Source organism: Balaenoptera physalus, assembly GCF_965194825.1.
Source record: "Balaenoptera physalus genome assembly, chromosome: 2".
Taxonomy (NCBI): domain Eukaryota; kingdom Metazoa; phylum Chordata; class Mammalia; order Artiodactyla; family Balaenopteridae; genus Balaenoptera; species Balaenoptera physalus.
The window spans coordinates 50,596,604-50,623,982 of NC_138883.1; the positions used below are offsets into that span (position 1 = coordinate 50,596,604).

General features: G+C 39.3%; 2 protein-coding genes across 3 annotated transcripts in view; both read right to left on the reverse strand.

Moving 5' to 3' along the window:
* Positions 1-113: 113 nt before the first annotated feature.
* On the reverse strand, positions 114-12,536 carry KLHDC2 (kelch domain containing 2). The gene is made up of 13 exons (XM_082452195.1): positions 12,061-12,536; positions 8,733-8,812; positions 6,913-7,030; positions 4,368-4,483; positions 3,986-4,067; positions 3,734-3,817; positions 3,127-3,207; positions 2,992-3,050; positions 2,471-2,580; positions 2,002-2,074; positions 808-895; positions 660-712; positions 114-420 (listed from the first exon to the last, which is right to left on the reverse strand). Exons 1-13 carry the CDS (start codon positions 12,211-12,213, stop codon positions 297-299), a joined length of 1,221 nt encoding a protein of 406 aa, XP_082308321.1. The 5' UTR covers positions 12,214-12,536; the 3' UTR covers positions 114-296.
* Positions 12,537-16,264: 3,728 nt separating this feature from the next.
* KLHDC1 (kelch domain containing 1) overlaps positions 16,265-27,379 on the reverse strand; it is a 48,483-nt gene continuing 37,368 nt past the window's right edge. The window contains exons 12-15 of one of the 2 annotated variants that reach the window (XM_082452193.1): positions 25,257-25,341; positions 23,554-23,606; positions 17,062-19,515; positions 16,265-16,661 (exon numbers count right to left, since the gene is read on the reverse strand). In XM_082452193.1, the coding sequence (XP_082308319.1) occupies positions 19,329-19,515; positions 23,554-23,606; positions 25,257-25,341 (325 nt within the window). In that variant the 3' untranslated portion in view covers positions 16,265-16,661; positions 17,062-19,328. Of the gene's footprint in view, positions 19,516-23,553; positions 23,607-25,256; positions 25,342-27,379 lie in introns of both variants that reach the window. The other variant, XM_082452194.1, reaches the window with a different exon arrangement.

The following is a 27,379-nucleotide window of genomic DNA, read 5'->3' on the forward strand; positions in this document are numbered from 1 at the left end:
AATGTTTCTACAGGTATATATCCTGATGTTACCAAATAGGAAATATAATAACCATTTTTTGGGGTAAAAAGCCCAAGTATTAACTTACTTTTGTTTTAATAGAAGACAGTTACTGGTGTTAAATACATTTATTGTAAACTTTAGACACAAAAATAGGTTCTCTAGGCCATTCACATGCACACTGAAACTAAAAAGCTGCAAACTACAACAATGCACATAATTATATAAACAATGTCACTCTGATGTTTACAGAATTGCTGTCCATGCAAGTGATCAGAGGCACTGTCTATGAAGCCTTAAGATCCAGAAGTGTTGTTACTACCGAACCTCTGATTAACACTGTGAAGTAAGTGTTTTGGAAGGCAGTTCCACGAGCTGGCTAACATTTCTTTAAAGCAAATGACTGCTTCTAAGCTTAGCCTGAAAGTGGACAAAGAAAGAAAAAAATAATTTCACTTTACGGTTTAGAAGTACATTCACTTGAAGAACTACCAAAAAAGAAAAAGCACTTTAAAGATTTTCATAGGAACTGGATAGTTTTATCAGTGAAGGCTTGCTATTGCCCTTAAATTATCCATAAACCTGTTTTTTCAAGAGCACTAATTTAAAGTGTTTAAGAAACACAATTTAAAGTAAGTACCAAGTAAAAAGTTACTTACCTTACAAGAGATTTTGGTTGAACTGAAAATATAAGTATTTCATTACTGTGTGCCTGAAAAACAGACATGAAGAATATATTAAAAGTACTTCACAAGAAAGCTTCAGCAATATTATGAAGTGTCCTTTAATAAAGGGTAGTGTACTTACAGCCCTGTGATGGACGAGAAGGTTATTGGCACACCCACCAAACACAATGACTTCTCCTTCATCACTGGCACAAGCTGTATGCCATAATCTACATTTAAAACAAAAACCTGAGTTTGAAGTCACCCTGAACACCAAACTGATCATTTATACTACAGAATAGAGATGATGAAATAAAGACTAAAGATCTTTAGTGCAGCCCAAAACATAATGGTGAGATGCAGTTATCTCAAGGAAACGTAGCAAAAGCTAGAAAAATCAATGTCTGTTTTATCTGGATGTTACCATTTTATCTTTCTGGTCCATTCCTAATTTATGCAATGAGGAATCTGAACTGAACTGTTCTCTAGGTTTTTGTTAGCAATAAAAGTCTTACGGGGGATTAGTGGTATATGCCCTCTGCTTCTTTTCCTCTTTTCATAGGCAGGACCAGTTGGCCTCACACAAAACAACTGAGGGATGCTGACTTTGCCTGAGTGAACAAAGTATCTTCAGGCCTGATAACTCTATGGAAAGAATATTTGTGCCAAATGACGTCTTAGCAGCATGACTGTACTTAGGTCAGAGGTGTGGGGAAAAATGCAGGCTGACATTATCCAGATGTGCTTTGAACACCAACTTTGACTGCATCATTTCCTTTAGCAGTCTTTGTAACAATTCTTTTCGAGAGTAACAAGAAAAATAACTATCAGTGTTTTAATAGGCTCTTTTTGGATGATTTGACTTCTTGATCTTTGTTATACAGCACAACTGCAAATCTGATTTAAAGTTCTTGATTCTCCCCCCCAGCCCCTCCCCCCCACTGCCATAAACATTCTTTAGGGTTTTGAAATTCTCTCCTTTCCAGTTCCTTTTTGTTTTTTTAATGAAAAACCTAGAAACAGTTCAACTCACTTGACTAAAGAGCTTGAGTATAAATTTTAACAATGTCAGTAATTTTATGATGAAGCAAAAATCAAAATCCAGCCCTATTTTTCAAACACAGATGATAAAAAAGAAAGCACTGATACTAGGATAACATTGGTTTTCTCTTCTTCCAAAAGCTACGATGTTAAACCTTAGTGAATGCTAGGGTCCTTATAATAAGAATGATGAACTGAATGCAGCCAATCAAATTTCCTCAATCATTACCAGTCTTGTACATCTCTATGGACCTCATTCATTCAGCACAAGAATTAGCTTTTAAATAGTTCATACCTTGGTTTTTCAGTATAGGGATGATTAAACTGTATCCATTCGTTTTTACTGATGCAGTAAGTCCAAGCATCACCTGATTGAAGCAAAGAAAAAGAGCTATGAAGTATGTTATTCTGTTAACGTGACATTGATATTTAAAGAGCATAGCTTTAGTAAGAACAGTAATAAATCAGATTTTGAGTAGATACAGAAAGTATATTTCCTTTTTTTTCCTGCAATTAACCAAGTAAGCCCTTTGCATGTTACAGCCCTTTAGCAGGGCAAAGTGTTCCAGGTCATTTTTTTACTGGACCAATGGATGTGTCATATGAAAACAATTATAGGTATGTTATAGGATCAAAATTAATAGCAAACCTTCTAACCAACCCTATAGCCCTCTGATAAATTTAAAATACTGATTTTTTTCAGCTATTCATGTATTACTTATGAATGATATATAATAACTTTTTAATGTTTTTAAAGTACTTACTTAGTGGCTGTTTATCAGTGGTAAATCCTCCAAAGAGAAAGAGATGATCTGAAGAAACTGGCGTTAGTGAGTGCCAAGATCGGCCAACTGGGCATATGCCTTGTGGAATTCTGAAAATAATAGCTAAGTTACAATATCTACATTTAAAAGCCGCTACTGTATTTAATGCAGAGAAATACTAAAGAAGTTTTCTTTAAAAATTTATATGGAATTTTGAAAAGAGACTTTAAAAAGGCTTCTTGGTATTAACTACATGCTTTAGAATGGACTACTTTCTTTGAAGGAAGAGTCAACTTTAGATCTTTTCAGTAAACACTGAGCACATGCTATGTGCCAGGCATAGTTATGGGAACTGAAAATTTTAAAATTCCTTCTTTAAGGATTTAGTGATTATGTTTACTTAAATTCATAGTTACAGAAAATGTAAGCAAGTACATTATATACTAATAATAGAGTAAGGGAAAAATCCATTGAAATTTCTTGGAAAAACTTTCTAAATAATTATCTAAAATGATACCTACAATTCATTCCACTCCCATGTATCCAGATTAAGATAGTGAAGATCATTCATTCTAGCATCCTAGAAAAGGATAATTAATTAGTTATCATTTTGAGTAATTCAAAAGCAAATCATTGAAACTGTTTTATATACTCACTCGATATCTGCCTCCAAACACAAAGCCTTTGTTTCCAACAGTTGCACAGGCATGGGCAGCACGAGGTGAAGGTGCTTTACCCTAGTAAAGTCATAAAAGCAATTTAATAAATAAGTGAACATTTTGTAAATACCAGAAAGAGTCTACTCTGGATGTGGGATAAGAACGTGCAAGACACTTGAGCTTTTAAGCTGAAGTGCAAACTTACAGTAGACAGCAGTACTGAAGGCTGACTAGCAAACTGGGAGTTTCTGAGTTACATTACTGAAGGGGATAGTTAATACAATAGAATGCTTGCTTGCTTTACTTTTATCTTTTAAAACAAAAGCTAGCATATTATATGACATCTGTGTCAGAGGAAAAAGAAATCTAATATTTGAGTAACTTAAAATTCCAATCCAGCACTAGGTCATTTATTTAATTACAAACAATACCACTTTAACAGCTATTAGATAATAGATGCTGGGCTAGTCTATACATTCATTAAACTTTTTTGAGTTTTAGACTCCTTGGAGAATAACAAACTGTCAATTTTACACCACCTGCCAACTCTCCTTCTCGTCTAAGCAGCCTTGCTTTAATAATTCATTATTCTTCAGTAACTCACAGTAGTTATAGGCTGGCTCCAGACAAATGTTTCAGTGTCTAAAATATGTACATGATCATTCCATCCTCTTGGATGACTTGAATTCTACAGAAAATAAATAAGAATCTGAGTTATTTTACAAGTAATGCTTGTAAAATCATATAGCCTTTGTCTGGTTTATTAACAGAGCAAAATGAACAAAGCTAATAGCAAACAAAGTGTATTATTTCAACAGACTAAGTAGGCCATATGCAAATACGAAACTTCATTTACCCAAAAAGATGTTTCATCAAATTCAAAAGTTCCCAATACTTTATCTTCAGGTAAATATCCATACCCTCCAAAAAATATTAACCTGTTTGATAAAAAACCAAGACATTAAAAAGTCAAACATCCACAGGATACAAGAGATTTTTTTTTATTTTGTCTTACCCATGAGTTGAGAAGGCACACTTGAGTATATAATACTACTTATTCAAATAATAATGGCTAATATGGTTAACATTTATGTCTTAGGTGCTTTACCATCAATTCACTTAATCCTCATAGGCGCTCGAAGGCGTGTTCTACTGTTACAATGGTTATTGGTTAATGATACTTGGATGGCAAAGCACTTTCCACATAAAAACCCAAACCTATAGTGCTGCTAACTCACTTGTTTTTATATACCCAGACACCGAGTTTGTCCTTTGATGATGGAGGAATTCCTTGGCAGTCAATTCTTTCCCAGTGTAATACTCGGTCTGTAGACCTTGAATCCAGCATGTAGAACTGTCAGAAGCAATGATTTCAGTTAGATTTGGTTACATGAAAGAAATTCAACCTTGGCATTTAATTTTATTGCATTCATGCTAATAAGAAAGTCATCTAATTCAGTACTACTAAAAGTGTAACTGCAGACTGGCTGCTAGTCTGCAAAGTGTTACTGGTCTGAGTCTAGATAAGAAATTTCTGCCAGAATGTAAATTACCTAAGTCACTGTGTACCCTGTTTAGTTCAGCTTATTTTTTTCCCATACCACACTTTTTTGATGAAGGAATAGAACGCGTGTTGATTTACATTCTTGGCCTTCGATAGGCACTTTGAGTTGTACTGATCTAATTTACGGGTATCAGGATGGTATTACCAAAAAATCAGACTTAGTAATTCATCTTCAAATTCAATTTAACAAACATGTCTTAAGTGCCTACTTAACTCTAGGAGCTAAGGATAAATCTGAAAAGATTAAGTATTCGTCTGTCTTTCACATCCAGGTATTTAAATAAATCTTTTTTTTTTTTTTTTTTTTTTTTACTTAGACTCCTAAAGCTTCCTTTCCTCAACTCTAGTCAGTTAACTACTACCATTTCTCTGACCACTCCCCTAAAGCCACAGCTTCTCTTTTTCCCAAGCTTCCTCATGTTGTGTCAAACTTAGTTTTCTCCCCCTTGGCCCTGAAAAATACATGGCTCAACTACAGCCTACAGTAGCGCCTCACAAAACCTTTGAGGCACGGAACCCTTTCTTCAAACAAAATCTTTAGCAAAAGCCTAAATATAAAAATAAGGGCCTGAAGAAATGGCTCCTCTGTTTACAGCATACCCAACAGGAATCTGGGTTCATTGTGACAAGAGGCACAAAACTTGTGGCCTTCCTATGAGCAAATACCCAACACATGTCCCCCTGCACCTCCGCGCGGCTACTAGGCAGGACCAGTGGGACAGGGCTCAATATTGGAAGAAAAGCTACAGTATTTAGCGGGGAAGTTTGCCACCTAGAGCCTGTCAGGTCCACTCATGCATGGGCCATGAATGGTCTTACAGACATAAAGGCTTTGAACCTCTCTTTTCAAGGAAAAGGAAAAGAAAAATAGATTCCAATTATGCCATCTGGAAAAGGCAAAACTATGGAGACAATAAAAAGATTGATGGTTGCCAGAAGTTTGGGGGGAGAGGAGAGATGAATACACGGAGTACAGAAATTTTTATGAGCAGTGAAATACTTCATATGACATTATAATGATGGATATATCTCATTATATTTGTCCAGACCCACAGAACGTGCAACACTATTCACTTAAAGTGAACCCTAAGGTGAACTGTGAATGAATAAATAAATTAGATAAAAATAAAAGTGGAGCTACACTTGTTAAAGTGGAGGAGGAAGGGGCAGTCTGGAGCCTGCCCAACACCACATGCTTCTCTCACACATGTCCCAAGGCATCCCAAAGAAATCCCTAGAGTTCTAGAAGCACAGTTTGAAATTTGAAACCACTTCAGCCATGTGCTCATCTACAGCAAATCACTTGGCATGTCCATGAACAAGATATTTGCTTATACCTCTGCATCTTGGTATTTATATCTTGGCTACCCCTTCCAATTGTATGATTCTATTCAAGCATCACCTCTTCGGTGAAGACTTCATTTTTCTGTTCCTCTGTCCTACCAAACACAATGGTAAGGATTCTTTTTCAGTTTCAACAATTTTTACTGAGCCATTACTACGAGCTGACTCTGTGTTTCTCTTTATGATATGCTACTGAAATCGTTTACTTATATGTGTCCCTTCTAGAATGTGAGCTCCTAGAGGCGGGGACGGTGTCATTCATCTCTGTCTCCATGTCTAAGCAAGTGCTCAGCATTAAGGTGCTTACTAAGTTGCCAAATAAATGAATTTTTAAGAGTCTATATCACATGCACCTTTCTGACTGCATCTGTCTCTTACTGGCCGGAGAGAAAAACTGATACCTTTTTCCTATTTGGTAAAGATGCAGACTAAGTCTGAACAACAGTATCTTATGGTGCCATGTTATAGGAATGTTAGTATATAAAATCTGTCAGTGTTAATTTCTCCTTATGGCTTTTTGAGTTGTGGCCTGTTAAATTTTACCCTGCCCCCCCCCCTTAGCTGCATGTTTTCATTTAGTTTACTAATACTCATCTAATACTCCAGGGTTCTGAAAGAACAAGTAGCTGCAAAGAACACAAAGAAAAACAACCTAGGAAGTTACTGCACACACCTTACCAACCAAAGCTGATTTTACAGAAGGCCCAGGTAAATACCGGCTGGTAGACAAAAATACTAAAATGCACATTCATACCATAATCAAGTACATGTATTTTTTAACTGGAACAAGAATAAGTATGGGCTAACCTTAGAAATCTGAAGTTGTCTGAAAAAGAACAAAGCTGCCTTAAACCATAGTCCTTAGAAACACTAACCTTATTCGTATTGCCTCTTGAATGGTGTCCTCCAAACAGGTACAGCACCCTGTCTACACACACAGCACAGCTTCCTGACATAGAAGGAGGAACGTCACCCTCAGTGTTAATTTTTTTCCTAAGGGGGAAAAAACTGAATGTAAATACATTTCCCAAAAAGGAAGAAATGCAAAAATCTATTCATTCCTCTAATTCTATTCCCACAATAAAAGAAAAAATAAGCGGGCTGAGTAGCTATGTCGAGGGTCTCTTCTAGCTCTAAAGTTACTTAAAAGAATGAACTCATCCCTTTCACCCATTCCACAGGCTGTGCCAGCAGGTACTACACGTGGCAGCATGGGAGGTTCTAAAAGCCTACGTGTCATTTTATTATTCTAGGAGCAAACCATCTTACATTTCTCAAACTAAATTGTTTGCTTTTCTACTTACTTGGCCATAAATGATGGTTTTTTGTTTTTGAGTGGGCCAAGAACCCAAAAGAAAAAAAACTTCAGTATCTCAGTCCTGACAGATTAATAGGTGTTTTTAATTCAGTCACCTTTTAGCCATTCAAACGAATCTGTTTCGGACTTTATGTAATACTCCCAACACTCAGGTAGTGCCTACTATAGGCCAGTCTCTCCTCTGAGTGCTCTTTACATGTTTTAACTCATTCTGAATCTAAAAGTGAATCTGAATCAAAAAGCTAGTAATTCTAAGATTCAGAATATTAATACGACACTCAAGGTCTTTTGCTCAGAATATCACTTCATCTATGCTAACTAAGCTTTAAGTGTTTTATTTGTTTTTGGCTGTGCCATGCAACACACAGGATTTTAATTCCCCAACCAGGGATCGAACCCGTGCCCCCTGCAGTGGAAGTGCAGAGTCCTAACCACTGGACCGTCAAGGAATTCCCAAGCTTTGTTTCGATAGGCTTAATTTGTAAAATTCCTTATGGGGCTGAATTGTTAAAAGAAAATATTAGAATTTCCATATTAAAGGAATACTATTATAAATGTCCAATTCTCTAGAAAAAGATCATCAAACAGCTAGATTAACACTGACTGGCTATGTGCAAAAATAATCCTGGTTTATTTTTAGTTGACCTTTTAAATCAAGTGGAACTACTATTCTCCTAGTTCTGAGATCTCTAATATGCTAAAGTATGTAATGCACAAAGTTTTCACAAAGCAAATCATGGGGAAAACTATAAGTCCCTAAACACGGCCAACCCAGTATTTTGAGAATCACATTAATTCTGCTAAGAACATACTCGAGTAATACTGGTATGAAACTGGCAAAAGGTCCTTTCAGAATATCCACAGTTTGTATGCAAATTTAAGTTAATTTTGTTTTTTAGGCAAAACGTACTATTTCAAAGGGATTTGCATAGAAATTTTAATATTAGAGCTCATTAAAATAGAATACTACCTTTATTTCTAGCAGATACAATCTGGAAATTCTTTTCTCATTCAAGATAGCACACAACAAAGACAACATCTTGAAAAAAAAAAATATATGGAACTTTTATTATATTTCCATTCCAGGATTTGAAGCCTCTACCTCTTTAATATTACTATAATACTTGACACAGCTCTGAATAGAAATTTCTTCAAGGTCATAAAAGCATCTAGTAATTACTGAACTACTAAAGAGATGCAAAAGCATCTAAGCTTAGCAGCTAAGCTAAACTAGCAGAACACTGTTTTCAGAATATATAGATAGCTTAGCATCTTTAATTAAAGTATTTTTATTCATTAGTGTGGGTTTTACAGAGTATGTTTTTGTTTGCAACCTTTTTTGGATTTTTTATTCCCCCTCATAATATCCACAGTTACCATCTTCCAGTCTCCATGTTGTAGATCCAGAGTTCTTCTCTAGGCAGATAAAAGTCATATAATCCTCTGACTTGATTACTCTAAGAAAAAACAAAGAAACAAAAAAAATTGCAAATATAAAAAATAATTTGTATTCTAAAGAGGCACTATTGTATATTTTATATATATTGTATACATATTGTATATCTTATTTGAGATACTGAGAGTTATGAAAAGTTAAATAGGTTATAACAGTTCTATCAAATGCACAATCCTCCCAGTACCATGCCACATACTCAAGGTAATGCTTAATATAGACAAATTGTTGATACAGCAGTTGTAATGGTGCAGGAAGTTAAGAGATCTTCAGGTAATCTCTAAGGCCACTTTATCCTGAATAGTCCATGCACCAAATCTCACTTGCATGACTTCATGGGAGATTACCTGTGCCATGGTCAGCACGCTAAAGAAAGGTCTGCCTTGAACGTACCTGATCCTTGGGGCTTCCCACATGGCGCAGTTGTTTTACGAGTCCGCCTGCCAATGCAGGGGACATGGGTTCGATCCCTGGTCCAGGAAGATCCCACATGCCGCGGAGCAGCTAAGCCCGTGCACCACAACTACTGAGCCTGCGCTCTAGAGCCCGCGAGCGACAACTAAAGCCCGCGTGCCTAAAGCCCGTGCTCCGCAACAAGAGAAGCCCGCGCACTGTAACAAAGAGTAGTGCCCGCTCGCCGCAACTAGAGAAAGCCCACGCGCAGCAACGAAGACCCAATGCAGCCAAAAATAAATAAATAAAATAGATAAATTAGAAAAAAAAAAAAAGTACCTGATCACTAACAGGTGATGTAGAGTATTCTAGCCATTCTCCCTTTCACCCATCCATTCTCCACCAAGAAGCAGAGAGGGCAGAACTGAAAATATTAAGTCCTTGTGCAAAATTTTGTTCCTTGTTCTGATCCAGTTCCCTTCAGGTAACAGACTGAGCTTACCATATGCCAGAACTAGCTAAGTGCTGTCCATGGAGTGCTTTATTTAATCCTCACAACCACCGTAACAAATAGCTGGCACAGGTTTTTCAGAGAGGAAGGTAATTTGCCCAAGGCTGCTTAGCAAGGAATGGTGGAACCAGAATTCCCGCCTCCTTTCCCTGCATTTCCAGCTTCAGCCACTGCCTGAGCTCTCCAGCCTTTGAACCACCCTGGCCGCTTTCTGAACAATGTCGATATACAGTAAACTGTTGCAGTTCACTGAAATGGGAGTCAGAGTCTTACAAGCTTGAGTATTACAGAGAATAGAACAGCTGGCCATGTAAACATTTCTCTTTCCACTCCACCACTTAGGAAAGGAAAGGCTGGAAGCAAGATAGCAGGCTGACCTGGAATACATCAGGCTCGTGGGAGGAGGAAAACTGACTTCTGTGTAGGAAGCTAAGGTTTATTGCCATCAAAACAATCTCCAAGGGCTGCCTGTTTGTGGTACTCTTAGGGTTCTAGCCAAAATGGGGAGGATGGCCTGTTTTGGAACCACCAACTTACTTCATTGATCATGCTTCTCCACCTGGCCTCAGCCCTAGGCATCCAGGCCCTCCACAAATCAGCTTCAGAAATCTTCCACCCTGACAACCCTCCTTCTGCCCACCTTCCTTCTTTGTGAAAAGTCCCATTCCCTCAACACTGCTGAGTTTTACAAATAGAATTACGAATAAAGTAGTTTAGGCTGAAGACTAACAGGTTTACTTTTCTCCAAGGGAATTACTTACGTTTTAATTAAGGTCACCACATACTGGCCACCTTCCTCCTACCAAATACTCTCCTCTGAACACATTCATTGGAGGCTGGGGAAAACATTCCAGATTAATTAGGATTGGCAAAAAGGAACCAAATGAAGTAATCAGGAAAGCTTTATCCCATCTATCTTTTGAGAGTCATCTCAAAGACGTCAACTATGATCCACTGTACCATAAGCTAAAATCTACTACCAGAATCAAGAAGTGCTTCCAAGTCATGGAAGGTACAGGTGTAGCGGACTAGATTTCAAGCAAATGGGGATGGGGGGAGATCATTTTTAAAACCAAAAGAGACTAAAAAGAATATTTTCGGTAGGAATAGATCAGAACCACCCCAGCAAATGAAAATAAGACGATTCTAGAATGTGGAGTGCTACTGGGAACCTCTAAAACAAAGGGCAGAACTAGTGAGAAGGTTTAAATAGGAGACACTTGGGTAGGATTTCCAGACAGAGGAAAAGAGAAGAAATGCAAGTAAATGCTCTAAACTGGTAACTAATCATATTGTTCACGAGTAGGGGTCAAAGAGCCGCACTCTGTAGTTAAAAGTTGTTCCTGGGCTTCCCTGGTGGCGCAGTGGTTGAGAATCTGCCTGCAAATGCAGGGGACACGGGTTCGAGCCCTGGTCTGGGAAGATCCCACATGCCGCGGAGCAACTGGGCCCGTGAGCCACAACTACTGAGCCTGTGCGTCTGGAGCCTGTGCTCCGCAACAAGAGAGGCCGCGACGGTGAGAGGCCCGCGCACCGCGATGAAGAGTGGCCCCCGCTCGCCGCAACTAGAGAAAGCCTTCGCACAGAAACGAAGACCCAACACAGCCAAAAATAAATAAATAAATTAAAAAAAAAAAAAAAAAAAAAAAGTTGTTCCTGTTGATTTTTTTGGTTACTTCTAGAGCTTTTCCATTAATTTTCTTAATAGGGATTTCTTGTGAAAAACATCCTTTCTCAGCTGAAACCAAAAGGAAAATAGCCCTAAAGCGTTCCAATAACACTGGGATGTAGCTGGGACACCTGAACAGGCGGGAAGGTTCAATAAGACGATTCCTGCGGCCTTTGGGAATTCCGAGGCATTTTCCTACACTGCCGTCTCCCCATAAGTGGGCCACGGTATCAGTGGGCCACCTGAGCCCGGCTCCACAGGGTAATGTGCTCCTAGGTAGACCTGATAAAGGATAAGAGTGATCTCACACACCGTTACCTTATACACCCCCAACCCTTTTAAATAAAACACGTTTCGCGGTCCTGCACCGCCCGCCGTGCCCTCCCCAGATAACGCTCGGATGTCAAACAGAGCGCGCTGGGCGGCCTCGAGCAGCGCGGGGCGGGGAGCGGGTTTGTAAGCAGAAGGCGGGCGTGACAACAGACCAGGAGGCTTGGGACGGTAGGGAGACCCGTGGGAAGATTCCCACACTCGCGGAGGACAAGGGACCAATGGGCGGAGTCGCGACGTTGGGGCGCGGGAGGCGATCGGGTCGGCCGCTCTGGTCCTCCCGCCGGCCCGCCGCCCCCGACCCAGTAACAGCCGAGCGACGCCCGCCGCGGCCCGGCCACCCACTGACCTTGTAGCCGCCCCAGACGAACATGTGGCGCCCGTCGCTGACGGCTACGTGGCCGCTGCGCTCAGCGGGGCAGGCGAGCTCCGCGGACTCGTAGCCCTCATAGGCCGGCCCCGGGAGCTCGTCCTCCCGCAGGTCCTCGTAGCCATCGGCCATCTTGAGGCTGCACTTCGGCTCACCGACAATCCCCGCACCCGCGACGGAGGAAAAGACAAAGGAAAAGGAAGGAGACGCACGGTGGCGCGAGGCGAGGCGGCGACGGCGAAAGGCACGGCTTTAGGGCCGCTCCCCGCCGCCCGCGCTCGCGTCCTCCCGGCCCGCCTCACCGAGGACGGCCTCTCGCCGGCTGGCGGGGGTCGCGGGCGGGGGGCGGCGAGGGCTCAGAGCCGGGAGCAAGACGGGCAGGGGTCCGCCTCGGGCCGGTACCTGCTTCCAGCCCTTCCGCCCCACCTCCAGCTCGCTTCTCGCCGCAGACTGCCTTTGTTTACGCCGAGGCAGGAACCGCCCGTTCCGCTGACGCCGCCCGCCCAGCTCCGGAAGCGCGGCCGACGCTCAGCTCCCCCAGCGCCGGGTCGTCCCGCCGCCTTCTCCCGGACGGCCCGGCTCCGGGGCGCCCCGCCCTCTTCTTCGCCCGCCGAAGTCTGGGCGCAGAAGCTGGAGGCACTTCCACGCACACTCCGCGCCTCCCTTCACTACAAGGATATGCTGAATTAGCCAGATTCTCGCAAAAAATGTTTCTTCCCAGAAGGCCTTGTTTGATTGAGGGATGTTCTCAAAGGGTTCACAGCCGGGAAAGGGGTAGCAAATTGCTTAACTAGTAAGTTTCTGGTCTCAGGGTCTCCAGAGTCAGTGCCCTGTCTTCCCGAGGACATGGGGTGGGGGTGGCTCCTCTCCTCTCCTCTCCCAGGTGGTCCCAGCCCTATTGCTGGGCGGCTTCCCGGCGGAGGTGCCGCTGGGTGCGCGTGGCATTTCTGGGATTGCGTGCCACCCCGACTGTGCCTGCAGAGAGGTTCACGACATCTCCTCTCGATAAGGTCTTTTGGTTCAGCTGAAATCTTAATTTACTGTTGCATTCTCCACCCAGTTTGGAAAACTGCTCAAAAAGTGTCTCAGAAACCTTCACCACCCAAGCCTTCAGGGAGGAAAATGAATCGTGTTCACACAGATACTGTCTCCGCTTACAATTAATATGATACTTTTCAGAAACCTTCACCACCCAAGCCTTCAGGGAGGAAAATGAATCCTTTTCACACAGATACTGTTTTCGCTTACATTTAATATGATACTTTTCAATTAGGTCAAGAGAAAATTAAGAATCATTCTAATCTAAATTTGATTCCTCACCTGTAAAACGGGGTTAGACTCGACTGCATCTTAAATGCTTAATCTAACGGTGCCTCTACACTTGGATGTATTTGGTGAGAGGAGTGTGCTTTATTATCCTCTCCCTCCCCCATCTTCACGGCGGACCATTATGTAAAATACTTCAAACAACAACATCAAAAGGCTCTTCTCACTAAAATTTTCGGAGTATGTAATTTCTTCCCTAGCCACTGCCCCTGTGTTTACAACTTATCAAAATTTGCGGGGTGGGTAAAAACAGTACTGAGAAATTTATAACAGTGAGTGCGTATATTAGAGAAGAAGAAAGATCTAAAATAAATCACCTAAGTTTACATCTTGGAAAACTAGAAAAAGAGGAACAAATTAAATCCAAAATAAGAGGAAGAAAAATAATGAAATGATGAAAAGAAAGAAACCAATGAAACTGAAAACAGGAAATCAATAGAGAAAAGCAATAAAACCAAAAGCTGGTCCTTTGAATAGATAATGAAGTCAATAAACCTCTAGCCAGGCTAACTAAGAAAAAAAGAAGACACAAATTACTAATATCAGAAATGAAACAGGGGACATCACTATAGATCCCATGGACATTAAAAAGATAATAAAGAAATATTATGAAGAACTCTATGCCTATATATTTGATAAACTAGATGAAATGGTCCGATTCCTTGAAAGACACAATCTGCCAAAACTCATATAAGAATAAATAGATAATCTGAATAGGCCTATATCTATTAAAGAAATTGAATCAATAACAGCCTTCCAAAACAGAAAGTAACAGGCCCAGATGGGTCCATGGATAAATTCTAACAAACATTTAAGGAAGAAATTATCTACAATCTCTTTGAGAAGACAGAAGCAGAGAGAATACTGCCTAACCCATTCTGAAACCAGTATTACCCTAATACCAAAACCAGACAAAGACATCACAAGAAAACAACAGACCAATATCTCTCATGAACATATATGCCAAAATCCTCAACAAAATATTAGCAAATCAAATCCAAAAAATTAAAAAAGAATTATATACCACAACCAAGTGGGACTTATCCCAGGTATACAAGGCTGATTCAACATGCAAAAATCAACCAGTGTGGGACTTCCCTGTGGCGCAGTGGTTGGGAATCTGCCTGCCACTGCAGGGGACACGGGTTGGAGCCCTGGTCCAGGAAGATCCCACGTGTCACAGAGCAGCTAAGCCCGTGCGCCACAACTGCTGAGCCTGTGCTCTAGAGCCTGCGAGCCACAACTACTGAGCCCACGTGCCCCAACTACTGAAGCTCGCATGCCTAGAGCCTGTGCTCCACAACAAGAGAAGCCACTGCAATGAGAAGCCCGTGCACCGCGGCAAGGAGTGGCCCCCACTCACTGCAACTAGAGAAAAGCCCACACGCAGGAGTGAAGACCCAACGCAGCCAAAAATAAATTAATTAATTAATTAATTTTTAAAAAAATCAACCAATGTAATCCACCGTATCAACAAGCTAAAGAAGAAAAATCACATGATTACATTAATAGATGAAGAAAAAGCATTTAACAATATCCAACACCTATTCATGATAACAGAAAAAAAAAAGCTCTCAGCAAACTAGGAATAGAGACGAACTTCCTTAACTTGATAAGGAACATCTACAAAAAAACCTACAATTAATATTATCCTTGGGCTTCCCTGGTGGTGCAGTGGTTAAGAATCTGCCTGCCAATGCAGGGGACACAGGTTCAAGCCCTGGTCCGGGAAGATCCCACATGCCATGAAGCAACTAAGCCCGTGCGCCACAACTACTGAGCCTGCGCTCTAGAGCCTGAGAGCCACAACTACTGAGCCCACGTGCCACAACTATTGAAGCCTGCACTCTGCAACAAGAGAAGCCACCACAACGAAAAGCCCACGTACTGCAACTAAGAGTAGCCCCCACTCGCTGCAACTAGAGAAAGCCCGCGCGCAGCAATGAAGACACAACACAGCCAAAAATAAATAAATTAAATAAATAAATTTTAAAATATATATTATCCTTAATGATGAGAAACTAGAGGCTTTCTTACTAAGATCAGGAACAAGGGAAGGATCCCCTCTCACCACAACTTTTCAACATCCTACTGGATGACCTAGCTAATGCAGTAAGACAAGAAGAGGAAACAAAAGGTTGGGAAGGAAGAAATAAAACCGCTTTTGTTCATGACAAATCATAGACACACAATTGTCTATATAGAAAATTGTAAAAAAGTTACTGTGGTACATTGAGACAATGGAATATTATTCAGTGCTGAAAAGAAATGAGCCATCTTTTCAAGCCATGAAAAGACATGGAGGAAACTTAAATGCATATCACTAATGAAATAAGCCAATCTGAAAAGGGCACATACTGTGTAATTCTAACTATATAACATTATGGAAAAGACAAAACTATGAAGACAATAAGATATCCATGGTTGCCAGGGTTTAGGGGGGAGGGAGGAATGAATGGGCAGAGCATGTAGGATTTTTAGGCAGTGCAACTAGTCTGTATGATACCATAAAGCAGCGGTCCCCAACCCCCGGGCCACAGACCAGTACCAGTCCGCACAGCAGGAGGTGAGTGGCTGGTGAGCGAGCCAAGCTTCATCTGCTGCTCCGCATCACTCACATTACCACCTGAACCATCCCACCCCACCCCCCCCATCTGTGGAAAAATTGTCTTCCACGAAACCAACTGGTCCCTGGTGCCAAAAAGGTTGGGGACTGCTGCTATAAAGGTAGATACATGTTACTACACATTTGTCTAAACCCATAAAATGTACACCACCAAGACTGAACTCTAATGTAAACTGTGGACCTCAGACGTGTCTTAGCTCAGGCAGCTATAACAAAATACCATAGACTGGATGGCTTAAACAACAGACATTTATTTCTCACAGTTCTAGAGGCTGGGAAGTCCAAGATCAAGGTGCTGACAGACTTGGTTCTTAATGAGAGCCCTCTTCCTGCCTTGCAGATGGGTGCCTTCTCATTGCATCTTCATGTGATAGAGACAGAGTAGGAGAGCTCTGGTCTCTTCTTCTTCTTATAAGTACACTAATCCCATCATGGGGTCCCCACCCTCATGACCTCATCTAAACCTAATTACCTCCCAAAGACACCACCTCCAAAAACCATCACATTGAGGATTAGGGTTTCAACATATGAATTTTGTGGGGATACAAACATTCAGTCCATTACTTGGGTGATTTTAAAAATGTTCTTGCTGCACCCACATGCTGCACCGTTTGAAAACTTCATCAAACTGGAAATTCATATAGAATCACATTAATACAATGAAAAAACAGGCACGAAAAAAAAGTGGGAATGGGGTACTATTTGTTTCTTAAAACTGTTTCTTTTCCTGTGAAGTGTTCTGAAATCAAAATTTTAATTTTTCAGACACTATGTACTACCCTGAAAATTATTCTATCTTAGTGAGTTTATTTTATTTCTCTCTCACACATACATACATATAAATAATGTATTGGTGAAAACATCACTTTGTTCCTGGGCTGACAGTATGAAGTTCTAAAGAATATTTTTAAGCTTCTATCAAAAGGCTAATAATTTTTTAAAAGGTGCTTATGCAAAGATACGATCTGTAAAAAATGTACACTAACTTTGATATGCCATTTACTATATCATTCTAAAAATGGTAATACCTCAAAAGAATCCTTCCTGACAACTGGAAGAATATCCTGATACACATAATAAAGATGGCCAGAAATTCTTTTTCCTTGAGAATCAGACTGGAAACCTATTTTGTGAACCACCTGAAAAAAAAAAAAAAAGTCAACCCTCTAGAGTCATCTTTCAAACAAAGAACCCGTAAGGGAGAGTTAAGAGAGAAAGTTATGAGGCTCATGTTGCCTTGGGTTCCTATACACTGCACAGGTCAACAACACAGAAGTTGATAGTAAACCATAAGTGCTAAGAAGTGAGGAATGAATACTGCTTGACTAGGGATCTTCAAAACTGGCTTTGCCAGCTCGCAGAATTTCTACATCTCCTAATAGCAGGGAAGCCCCGCTATAAGCCAAGTTTTGGAAATTGAAGATCAGATTAGAATTCCCTGCCACTCCTACTATGGGGCTACCTCAGGACATATAACTTTTTGAAGCAGTACAATATATTAAGTCAAATAAGAAGAGTACCAGTTTTGTGTGCCATAAATAATATATAGATTTTCATTCTCTTGAAGCCTAAACGAAGAGTGTGTGTTTTGAGGGGGTTAATCTAACTTTTAGTGTTTAGGTAAACCATTTAAAAACAGCAGTGCTTCTCTAACAGGCTAGAGAAGCCATTCACACAACCCAGAAGCCATTTTAAAAAGTGTTCATCCCACTCAGTGTCATCTATCACTGTCTAATATGTTTTGATATTTGTTCCTTATAGAATGCCGAATACTGAAGTTCATAGTAATAAAATAATTACTTCTAAGACCCATATTACCTATGAGATTCACTTTCTAAATCTGTTATTCAGCCTGAAAATAGTAAGAAAAAATGAAAACTTACACTGAAATATTGTTTGCACAATCAATTCTAATGACTGGTTCACACTAACAAAACTAGGAAAATAGTAATTCTATATAGTTTGTATAATAAATAAAATGTAAACACAAAATATTTCAATACATAAATAGAAGCTTTGCACGTCTAAAATACAGTACATATATATAAAATATATCTCTACAATGTAGTGAGATCTATAAACTACTGTAATTTTCATTATAAATTATACATGCACTTCAATACAGAAATATATTTACTCCAACATTTTAAATTTCAGAGTCAACGTGTATGGTGGTATGGTAGACAGTAATTTTATATACCAAATTCTTAGTAATTCCTTGTCATTAGTAATTCAATGAATGGGTACAACTGTGATATGTGAACAATTTCTTAACCATGGCAAAAGTACTATTTAAAGGACATAAAGATAAATATTCATGTTCCATTTCTTTACAGGCAGTTAATACTGAAAAGAAATGGGAAGATAACATATTTTGAATATCCTGGGTCTTGAGCACCAACTCTGTAGAATGGTGTGGGCCAAAAGGAGGGGTTTCTAGAAAGGCAAATTACTAGGTTATCATCCCATTTCATAATTCACTGAAAGTTACTTTAGAAGTATTCCCCTAAGGCAAAATGTATCTTCAGGTGTCTCTAAAGTTAATAACTATACTGCCTCTCAGTATTTCAAAGCCTGTATGACAAATAAATCTCCACTTTAGACACTTTCAAACATGGTCTTTATATACATATAAAATGGGACAAACTAACAACTTAGAGGTAACAGAAAAACAATTGAAGACATTTATTCCCCTACTCAAAGGTGAGGAAGAATACTTTACTAGATAAGTGCTAAAAGGGTAGGAGTTCAATATTTAATCCCATAGCAGTGCTTGCCTATTTTATCATTTTGGCCAGCTGTATTAGTTATTTAAGGAGAAGTTCTTTAAATAACTGAGTCATTTAATGGGAAGCTTTATGTAATTTTAAAGTGACTTGAGAAAAATCTATTCTTTCTGAAAGTTGATATGAGGTGTTTTTATATATCTATCTATCTTTAGGTTGGGGAATCTCTAAAGTCCTTGGGGTAATTTCTTATTCTCCTCAAATTTGTATAATCTTCCCAGTAAAGAAGACACAGTGAGTTAAAGTCTCTTACACTTATACTTACTTTCAGAAAGTAGATTTTTTTTTCTGCAGCTTATAAGGAAATTAATTTATGTTAATTTACAAATAAAATACAAATTAATCTGCCATTAACTTCTTCTTCCTATATATCTCATGCCATACAATCAGTTTAACATATAATTTTTGTTTCAGATTTTATCTTCTAAATAAAGCCTCCAATCTGGGGGGTAAATATACAGTCTGATTCAAATGTTTAAACATACTGAATACGTAGAGTATATCACAACTTAATTGCTACTGGTCCACTGATGCTTATTTTCTGTTTCTTCTTTTTGGGCTCTTTGTTCTTCTCGGTGATTAACTGCAGTCCAAAATGTTATTTTTTTGAGTACTTGTTGGAGAAGTTTAGGAGGTAATAAAGATATCTGACTTTCTAAAATTATAGCATTTTTACCAATGCAGTCAAGGCATGACCTGTAAACAAAACACAACAGAATTATTAGTTTTTGAACCTGAACTTATAGAATATTTATAGGTAAGTAATATAAAAAATAAAACTATAAAAATTTTACACGATTATGTACTCCCCTGGTATTGTTTGGAACATGACAGGATATATATTCTTTCCAGAGCACCACAGTAATTGTATATTTTTATAGCATGGGGACCATATCTGACCAAAATCCAGGTACAACTTACCATGCATAATGTTCTTTAAGTAAAAAAGATTCAGACTTAATTTTGAAGCAGGTTAGTCTGAAGCAGACCCCTTTTCACACATCCTTCCAGCCCAATAACAGTTTACTCCTCTCTGCGAGCTGCTTCTTCTTCCATCACCCCAAGATGCGGCACCTGGCGTCCATTTTATGCCCTGTGACCCGGCCCTCCCCGTACCCCCTCCAGAAACGACTGCACTGGTCTGACTGACAGCCGCCCTGAGTCCCAGCCTCAAAGGCAGCCACGTGCAGTCTGTCTTTGCTCCTCCTCTCGTTTCTATACTGGTTCATCTTCCCTATCACTGCTTATCTCCCCTTCCAAACCTCTCCTTTCTGCTTTTTGGAACGCCAGCTGTGTCTACAAACACCCCTGCTTTCCTGTGACTTTCTGTCTTTGCTTTAAGTGAAATCTAAGAAAATTGCTCTGTGTGCAGCCTTCTGGAGAAAAGAGGACAAATTTCCCCTCAGCTCTGTTTTCACAGTCAGGAGCCAATATTAGTCCGTATTCTCCTCGCTGCTCACTGCTGCTTCCAGGCTGCGATCATTTTGCCGTCGGGTGTCGCCATCTATTAACCTCCTGCTCATTCTCCCCCATCGCTGAGGATTTTGGCCCTGGACTCATCACAGTCTTGTCTCCTGACTGATTTTACCATCTGTGTGGAAAACCCTTTTCACTCTTATGACCTTACTCAGGACAGTTCCACCTCGGAAATCTTAAACTTCCACACCCTCCTCTTGGACCATACGCCTGTTATCTTTTTCACTCTTGCACCCCTTTACTCCTTTGACTCTTCCCGGTTCTCCAAATAATAAGACCCCTCCAGTGGTAACCTTCTTCCCTATCCAGCCTGTCCGCATGCACTTCATTCTCCTGCCAGCAGTTCTCACCTCCTTCTTCACTGTCCCTCTGTTACGCCATCCTGGCTAAACTCCAACCACGGATAAACTCAACCATCTCCTTTCTGCGCTTGCAACCTGGCTTCTTAGTGCTGCTGGAGAAAACCACATTTCTGCAGACGTGGCCCACTGCATATCGACTTTGTTCCATCCCCGCTGAGCCCTCCTGAGTGCTCGGCACTACGATGTTACACATCCCTCGGCAGCATTCCGCTCCCAGTCACCTCAGCAGCTACGTCACGTCTTCGTCACCCTTCTTAAGTTCATAACCTTACCTCTCTGCCTCCTTATCAGACGACCTCACCATCAGCCAAAACCTTCTCAGTGCCCTGCCCCCAACCAAGAAATTCATCTATTTTTATAGCTATACTTCCTTCTTTCGCCATTATTATTATCCCTTCCTCCAGTCAAGGGATAATTCTATTACCTGTTTGCTAAAATCGACCTCCTCGAGAGCATACTCCATTCATTTTCCCTTCATTTATTCTGTTTCCAACAACTGAGTCCCCGATGGCTTCTTCCCTGAGCACAGAAACAAATATGCTCACTCCTTCCCGGGTCGTGGCGCTCGTCCCCAGAAGTCATCCTGGCTTCCCCCTTTACCTTACCAACGTCTTAGTGTTGCCAAACTCCGCGGCACTTGTCAATCCAGATGTTCCGCGACCTCCTTACAGTAAGCAGATGCCCCATCTTCAGTTCTCTCCTGCCTCAGTTTTCGTGCTCCCGTTATCTCCTGCTTCACCTTTAACTCTGGTCACCCTCTTGTGCCTCCTTGTCCTCTACCTTCACTTCAAATGTTATGAGTTCTTAATGCTCAGCTGTTGGCTCCACCCTTACTCTCAAAACTCTTCCTGGGCAGAGCTAACCCGTACCCATTCACACCCCAGTGATTCTTAAATCTTTATGTCTAGCCTGGACCTTGCTCCATTTATTCAGTTAGTAACTATTTAATGGAAAGCTCCGTTGCAAGTCCCATAAGCACTTCAAGCTCAATATGCCCAAAACCAAGTTCATCATTTCTACCCCATCCCACCTGCAACCCCAATGCCTTCTCCATACTCTATCACTAATTCTTCCCTCTTCTTTCCCTTAGCGTCCATTCAACTACCAAGTCCATTCAGCCTGCTAAATATCTCTACCTCCCTCCCTTCTCCAGCCCCGCTGCCACTTTCTAAATCAGACCCTCACTTTGTTCCTGATCAATGCAACAGTCTCTACTAACTTTCCTAACACAGTCACTTATCCCTCCAATTTCTCATCTACGCTGTTGCCAAAAAAATTTTATAACTTATAATATGATCATCTTATTCCTCTGCTCCAAATTTTTCAATGCTTCCTGACCTCCTACAAGATAATGTAAACTCTTGTGCATGAGAGACACAGGTGTTAGATGACATACAGTTTCTGATTTCTTATCCAGCCTCATTTCTTACAATTCCTCACCTCATACTTATGTCCCAGGAATACTCAGGAATTCAGTTTCCAGAACACCATGCTTATATATATATATATATATATATATATATATATATATATATATATATATATATATATATGTAAGCATGTTAGTGCAAGATATATATATCTTGCACTAACACCTTTGCACTGCTTGTTCACAGCAAATTCTTGTCTCAGACTCTTCTTCCTCTGCAGACTTCCCTAACCTTTGCTATCTTAACCAAGGGCCTTCTTCTCCAGTATTCTTATGAACTTTGTATATGTTCCTCTTAAAGCAATTTTATTTTTCTATAATAGTTGTTTGAAAGCCTGCCTTCTATATTCTTAGCAATTTCAGGGAAAGGTCATGGCTTTTCATTTCATAGCACAGTGCCTTCCCATAGTAGGCACCCAAATATTATATTTATTGATCCCTGCATATCAAGAACTTATAATCTACTTAAGGAAAGTGGTTATGTTCACAACAAAAGTTAAGTAACAATACAAGGCAGGATAAATCATTCCACCAGTTATTTCTAAACTTTGCACAGTGGAATTACCTTCGGTACTTTCAAAATTCCCAAAGTACAGACCGTACCCCAGACCAATCAAATCACAATCTATGGGGCTGAAACACAGGCATCAATATTTCTTGAAGTTCCCCATGAGATTCTGATGTCCAGACAAGTTTGGGAACCACAGCAGTTACAGAAGGAGTGGCTAAGAAAGACTTCAGGAATGTCCAGTTTGAGCTATGGTTTTCAAGTGGTTAAAGCTGTGGAAAGTCTAGAAGTTAGAGTACACTCCTTGACACAGAGCATGTAAGCTCCTCTCTCTCTCTCTCTCTTCCCCTCCCTCCCTCTGTCCCATGCCTTCACCCCTGTTATCCCTGCTGCATAAAATACCCACACCTGTTCACTAGACAACTTCTTCTTCACTCGAAACCTTCCTCCTGACTCTCACAGGCAGAAATAGGGGCTTGCTCCACAATCCACCCACTAAACTTTGTATATATTCCTTTTAAATTAAAAGTATATCAGCTAATACACTGTAAGTCATACCACCGATTTAATAACAACTTTGGGGTTAAAAACAGAAAATCTACTAAACTAAATTCATATATATGTGTGTCTATTACGAGACACACTCTGATTTCAGAAAAGTTAAAATATGAAAAAAGTCAGGCCTAGAATCAAGGAAATACAGTATGTTTAACATTCCTACATGAACTAAATTCAGTTTTACAAACAAAACAAAAATGTGACTATACTGTATATTTTAATTTTTAAAAATCACATTGGTATATGGTTCATCATTACAAATTTTATTATACTCTTAGGAAGATGTAAACTTAAATTCAAGTAATAATCTACCTGAAAAATATTATAACGTTTCCCAAAAAGGAAGAAGAAATTATCATACATTAATAACATATATATTTTAAAGTAATGAATTTTCTTACCTGAGTAGTGAATAAGGCTGTGTTTGAAAGATCAATAAATCATTACAATGACCCTAATCAACATAAAAAAGGAGTTATCAAGACTTTCGATAAAAATAAAATACATTAATAATTGAATAATTTTATTTTATAAATGTAAAAGAAATTATGTAAAGCAGCAAATAAATCTCTAACTATTCACACACACATACACACACACACAAATATACACATACCTGCTAGCTACACAAACTTTAGATACGTGGTTACCATTTTTTCAGTGACCAAACTTCTACCTAACCACAGCCTATATAACTGCAAATTTTAAAATCAGAAACATGTTTTCCCTTTAAGACAGTGGTTTCAAAATGAGAATAGTAGTGGTTTTCAAGTTTTTTGGGTTTTAAGCAGGACTTTTTTCTTCCAAATGACTCATTTTAAAATCTCTTTATTCTGTCCCCCTTTTCCAGGTGACAGATTCCCTGGGAATTCCTAATTTGAAAATCACAGATCCAGAAGATTTTTTGAATAATGACTCTCTCATCTAAAAGTTAATGTGGAGAAGTCAGCAGAAAATTTTTCTAATACTTTCAAATAGGTCTTTAGAATTTCATAATTTATGATTATGATTTTAATCAGAATTCATATTTTAATGATAGACTTTGTATCCTAAATAAAGATTTCTAGTGCCAAGAAAAAGAAGACAAACCACAAAAGTTGCTTTTTAAGTAAAGTTGTGGTTTTAATTTTTTATTGAAGCACTGAATCCTCAGCCAAAGAAAGTTCTAAAACTTTCACTACACATAACATTTAAGTTAGAGGCCTCAGAACCTTAAAATAAACCAAATTCCCTGGAGAAAAGCCACCTTATCTCAGGGTTCACCACTCCATAGGAACAACTCTGGAGATAACTAGGCCTGAAGAGGTGAAAGGGCACTGGGGCCCTCTGGTGGGCTCTGTCTCATTGTAGCCCATCCCTGACGGCTCAGCGCCTGCCATTCCCAAGTGTCCTATGCAAACCAGAGCGAGCAATCCTGAGCTCCTGGCCCATCATGTACAGAATATAAGTGTGGCCATCTCTCTGAATTTCCCAAGGTGCAAGGAGTGGAAGAACAATACTTTCCAAATGCTACTCGTTTATTCCTTTCACTTTAGTTTTATCAGATTTTAAAATTAGAATGCTTTAAACTCAAATGTAAAACAGGGGTGAAGCAGTGGCAAAAGGCACATAAAATTAAAAAATACACTTTAAACATTCTAAAGTAGTTTCCTCTTGAGGGGAGAAGCTAGCATTAGTAATGTTCTAGTTATCAAGTTAGGTAGCAAATTTCACAAGTACTTATTATTATACTTAGTAGTTCACATATACTTTATATATAGTCTTTTTATGCACCAAATATTGTGTACAGATATTTTAATTCAATAAAATTATCAACGCTCGGGACTACGGGGAGGGTCAAAGAGAAATGAAGAGTCATCCTTTAGAAGCTCTTCTTAATAATTTGACTAATGAAGTTAATAGACCTATTTTGATTTGTAAACCCCAAATATCCTGAAATGCTTCACAAAAGCCACTCATTCTAAAGATTAATCGTACAACAGTGTAACATTTCATGCCCTTCCATATTTTTCAATGTGGGAATATCAACAATCTTTTTGAACAGCCATTTAGTTTGAATAACACAATTACTCAGAGGAAATATTTAGATATGAAATTTTCTTACTGTATCCAAGGAAAGTAAATCATCTTTGCTCCCACCAAATACCATTATTTCATTTTCTTTTCCCAAACAGGCTGTGTGCCATAACCTATGATTGAAAATTATAAACAGTGAAATACTATCAAGGAAGAAACTGTACATTACATATAAACCAATTTTAAATTGCACACTCTAAAATTTAATCTATTTCAAAAGGGGTATGATTGAACTTGAGCCTTTGTCATATCCTCAAAGGGGTTAGATTTTAAAGATTTCTCTAGAATTATTAGAGAATTAGATTCTAGGTTTCATTAAATCACATTGTTTCAATGAAAGAGAGGCCTCCCAATAACTCTTTCTTATTATATCCTCCGACCTTTTTCTAACCTCTTTATCTCATAGATATTATCATGAAATAAAACAATTTAAAAAAGAACTGATCAGCCTATTGCAGAAACAGTTTTCTTATTGCTATCTGCCATGGTGCTGTTCTCATCATTTTGACTTCCTTCCCTGTTCTCTGGTCCCCACCACCGGACAAATCCAATTGGTCATTCTCTTTACATTTATATTGTCACACTACTTATCACCCTGGGTACAGAATACCACACACGTTCCTTATTTCTCTGTCTCTAATCTCTTCCAGCTACCTATAGCTGATAAATAATATTTTTCAAATATTTATTGTTTTTAACCATGGACATTTCCTGATCAGGAAGCATCTCTGCCACTTTTCTCAGCCTAAAATTTATGATCAATAGCTATTTTTTTCCCATAAATTTTAATTCTTGCCTTTCCCCAAATGAACCCTCTATTTCAGCCAAGTCCATTTATTCCCTAAGAGAAAAGCTTGTACCACTTTCTAGGCTTTTGTTCGTTCACCCTGCTTCTTGGGCTTAAAATGAGAAGTCTTTCTCTCAGAGCCTTAAAAACAGGCTCAAAATCCCCAGAAAGTGTTCCAAATACCACCCAAATTGGCTCTGTTACCCTCTCTGTTCAGCACGTTTCAACATTTATGTGCTTATTTTATAATCTCCTAACTCACATTTGAAGACAAATTGCTCTATATACTACTTCAATTGTTTGATGTAATTTGTCTCCTAACTCCCTACGAAGACTATATATAAGGTCCTTAAGGTCAAAAACGGCCCCAGTGGTGTAAAGCCGACTGTGCCTATCAACTCCATGTTCAATATCACATTGGCCATGGTGCAAATTAGCAAATGCTACAAACTAGGGCTTTTTTTTTTTTTTGGTTTTGCTTTTCCTGGAGAGCGGTTGTTAACTGTTTACCAGCACACCACTGGAATTTGGGTAATCTAATTTTATATTCTTAAAAATGCTTAATAGGTTGTTCTGCATCCAGTAGGTGCTCAAAAACTTCTGATTAACAAAAGCAAACACAAAATACTAGCATAATTTACTCAGTGATTAAATAAACAAATTATTTCATAAAGAAGCAGAGCATCTAATGCTGTTTTGGAAATGGTCTGATAGCTCATATCCATCTCTAATTTCACATTATTTACCAAAAATAACATTATAGTTTTATAAAATTTAATGTTTCTGTGGGTCTGAAAAAAAAAGTACACATAAATTTCTCAATTTTAGAAAATAAATTAAAAGTTTTACAGAATCATTGCTTTGACTCTGAGAGTACTTGATTACTTTTTTTTTTTTTTGGCCGCACTGTGCAGCATGTGGGATCTTAGTTCCCCGAACCCGTGCCCCCTGCATTGGGAGTGTGGAGTCTTAACCACTGGACCGCCAGGGAAGTCCCACTTTTCTTAATAGACCAGATTGTTGAAGCATCGGATGCCCCAAACAATTACATATTATCACGTCTTTTATTACCACATAACTTATTTTTAGTACATTAATCCTTTTAATTTAATTTCCACAAATGCAAACAGTGGGCTTATGCACAATTTGTTAAAATAGTTTTCTCAAACAATCATGACATATTCAAGGACAAATGCACTTGGGACCCAGAATAGGACTGAGTCATTAGAAATTTTGTTTGTGAAATACTCTGCCCAATTCTCTAACTTGTATGTTAGAACATAAATTGACACAGATCTTCAGCAACCCCCAGCTTATGCTGTGGGGTTGGGGATGGGGATTGGAGGAGGGACTGAGGGAAGGAG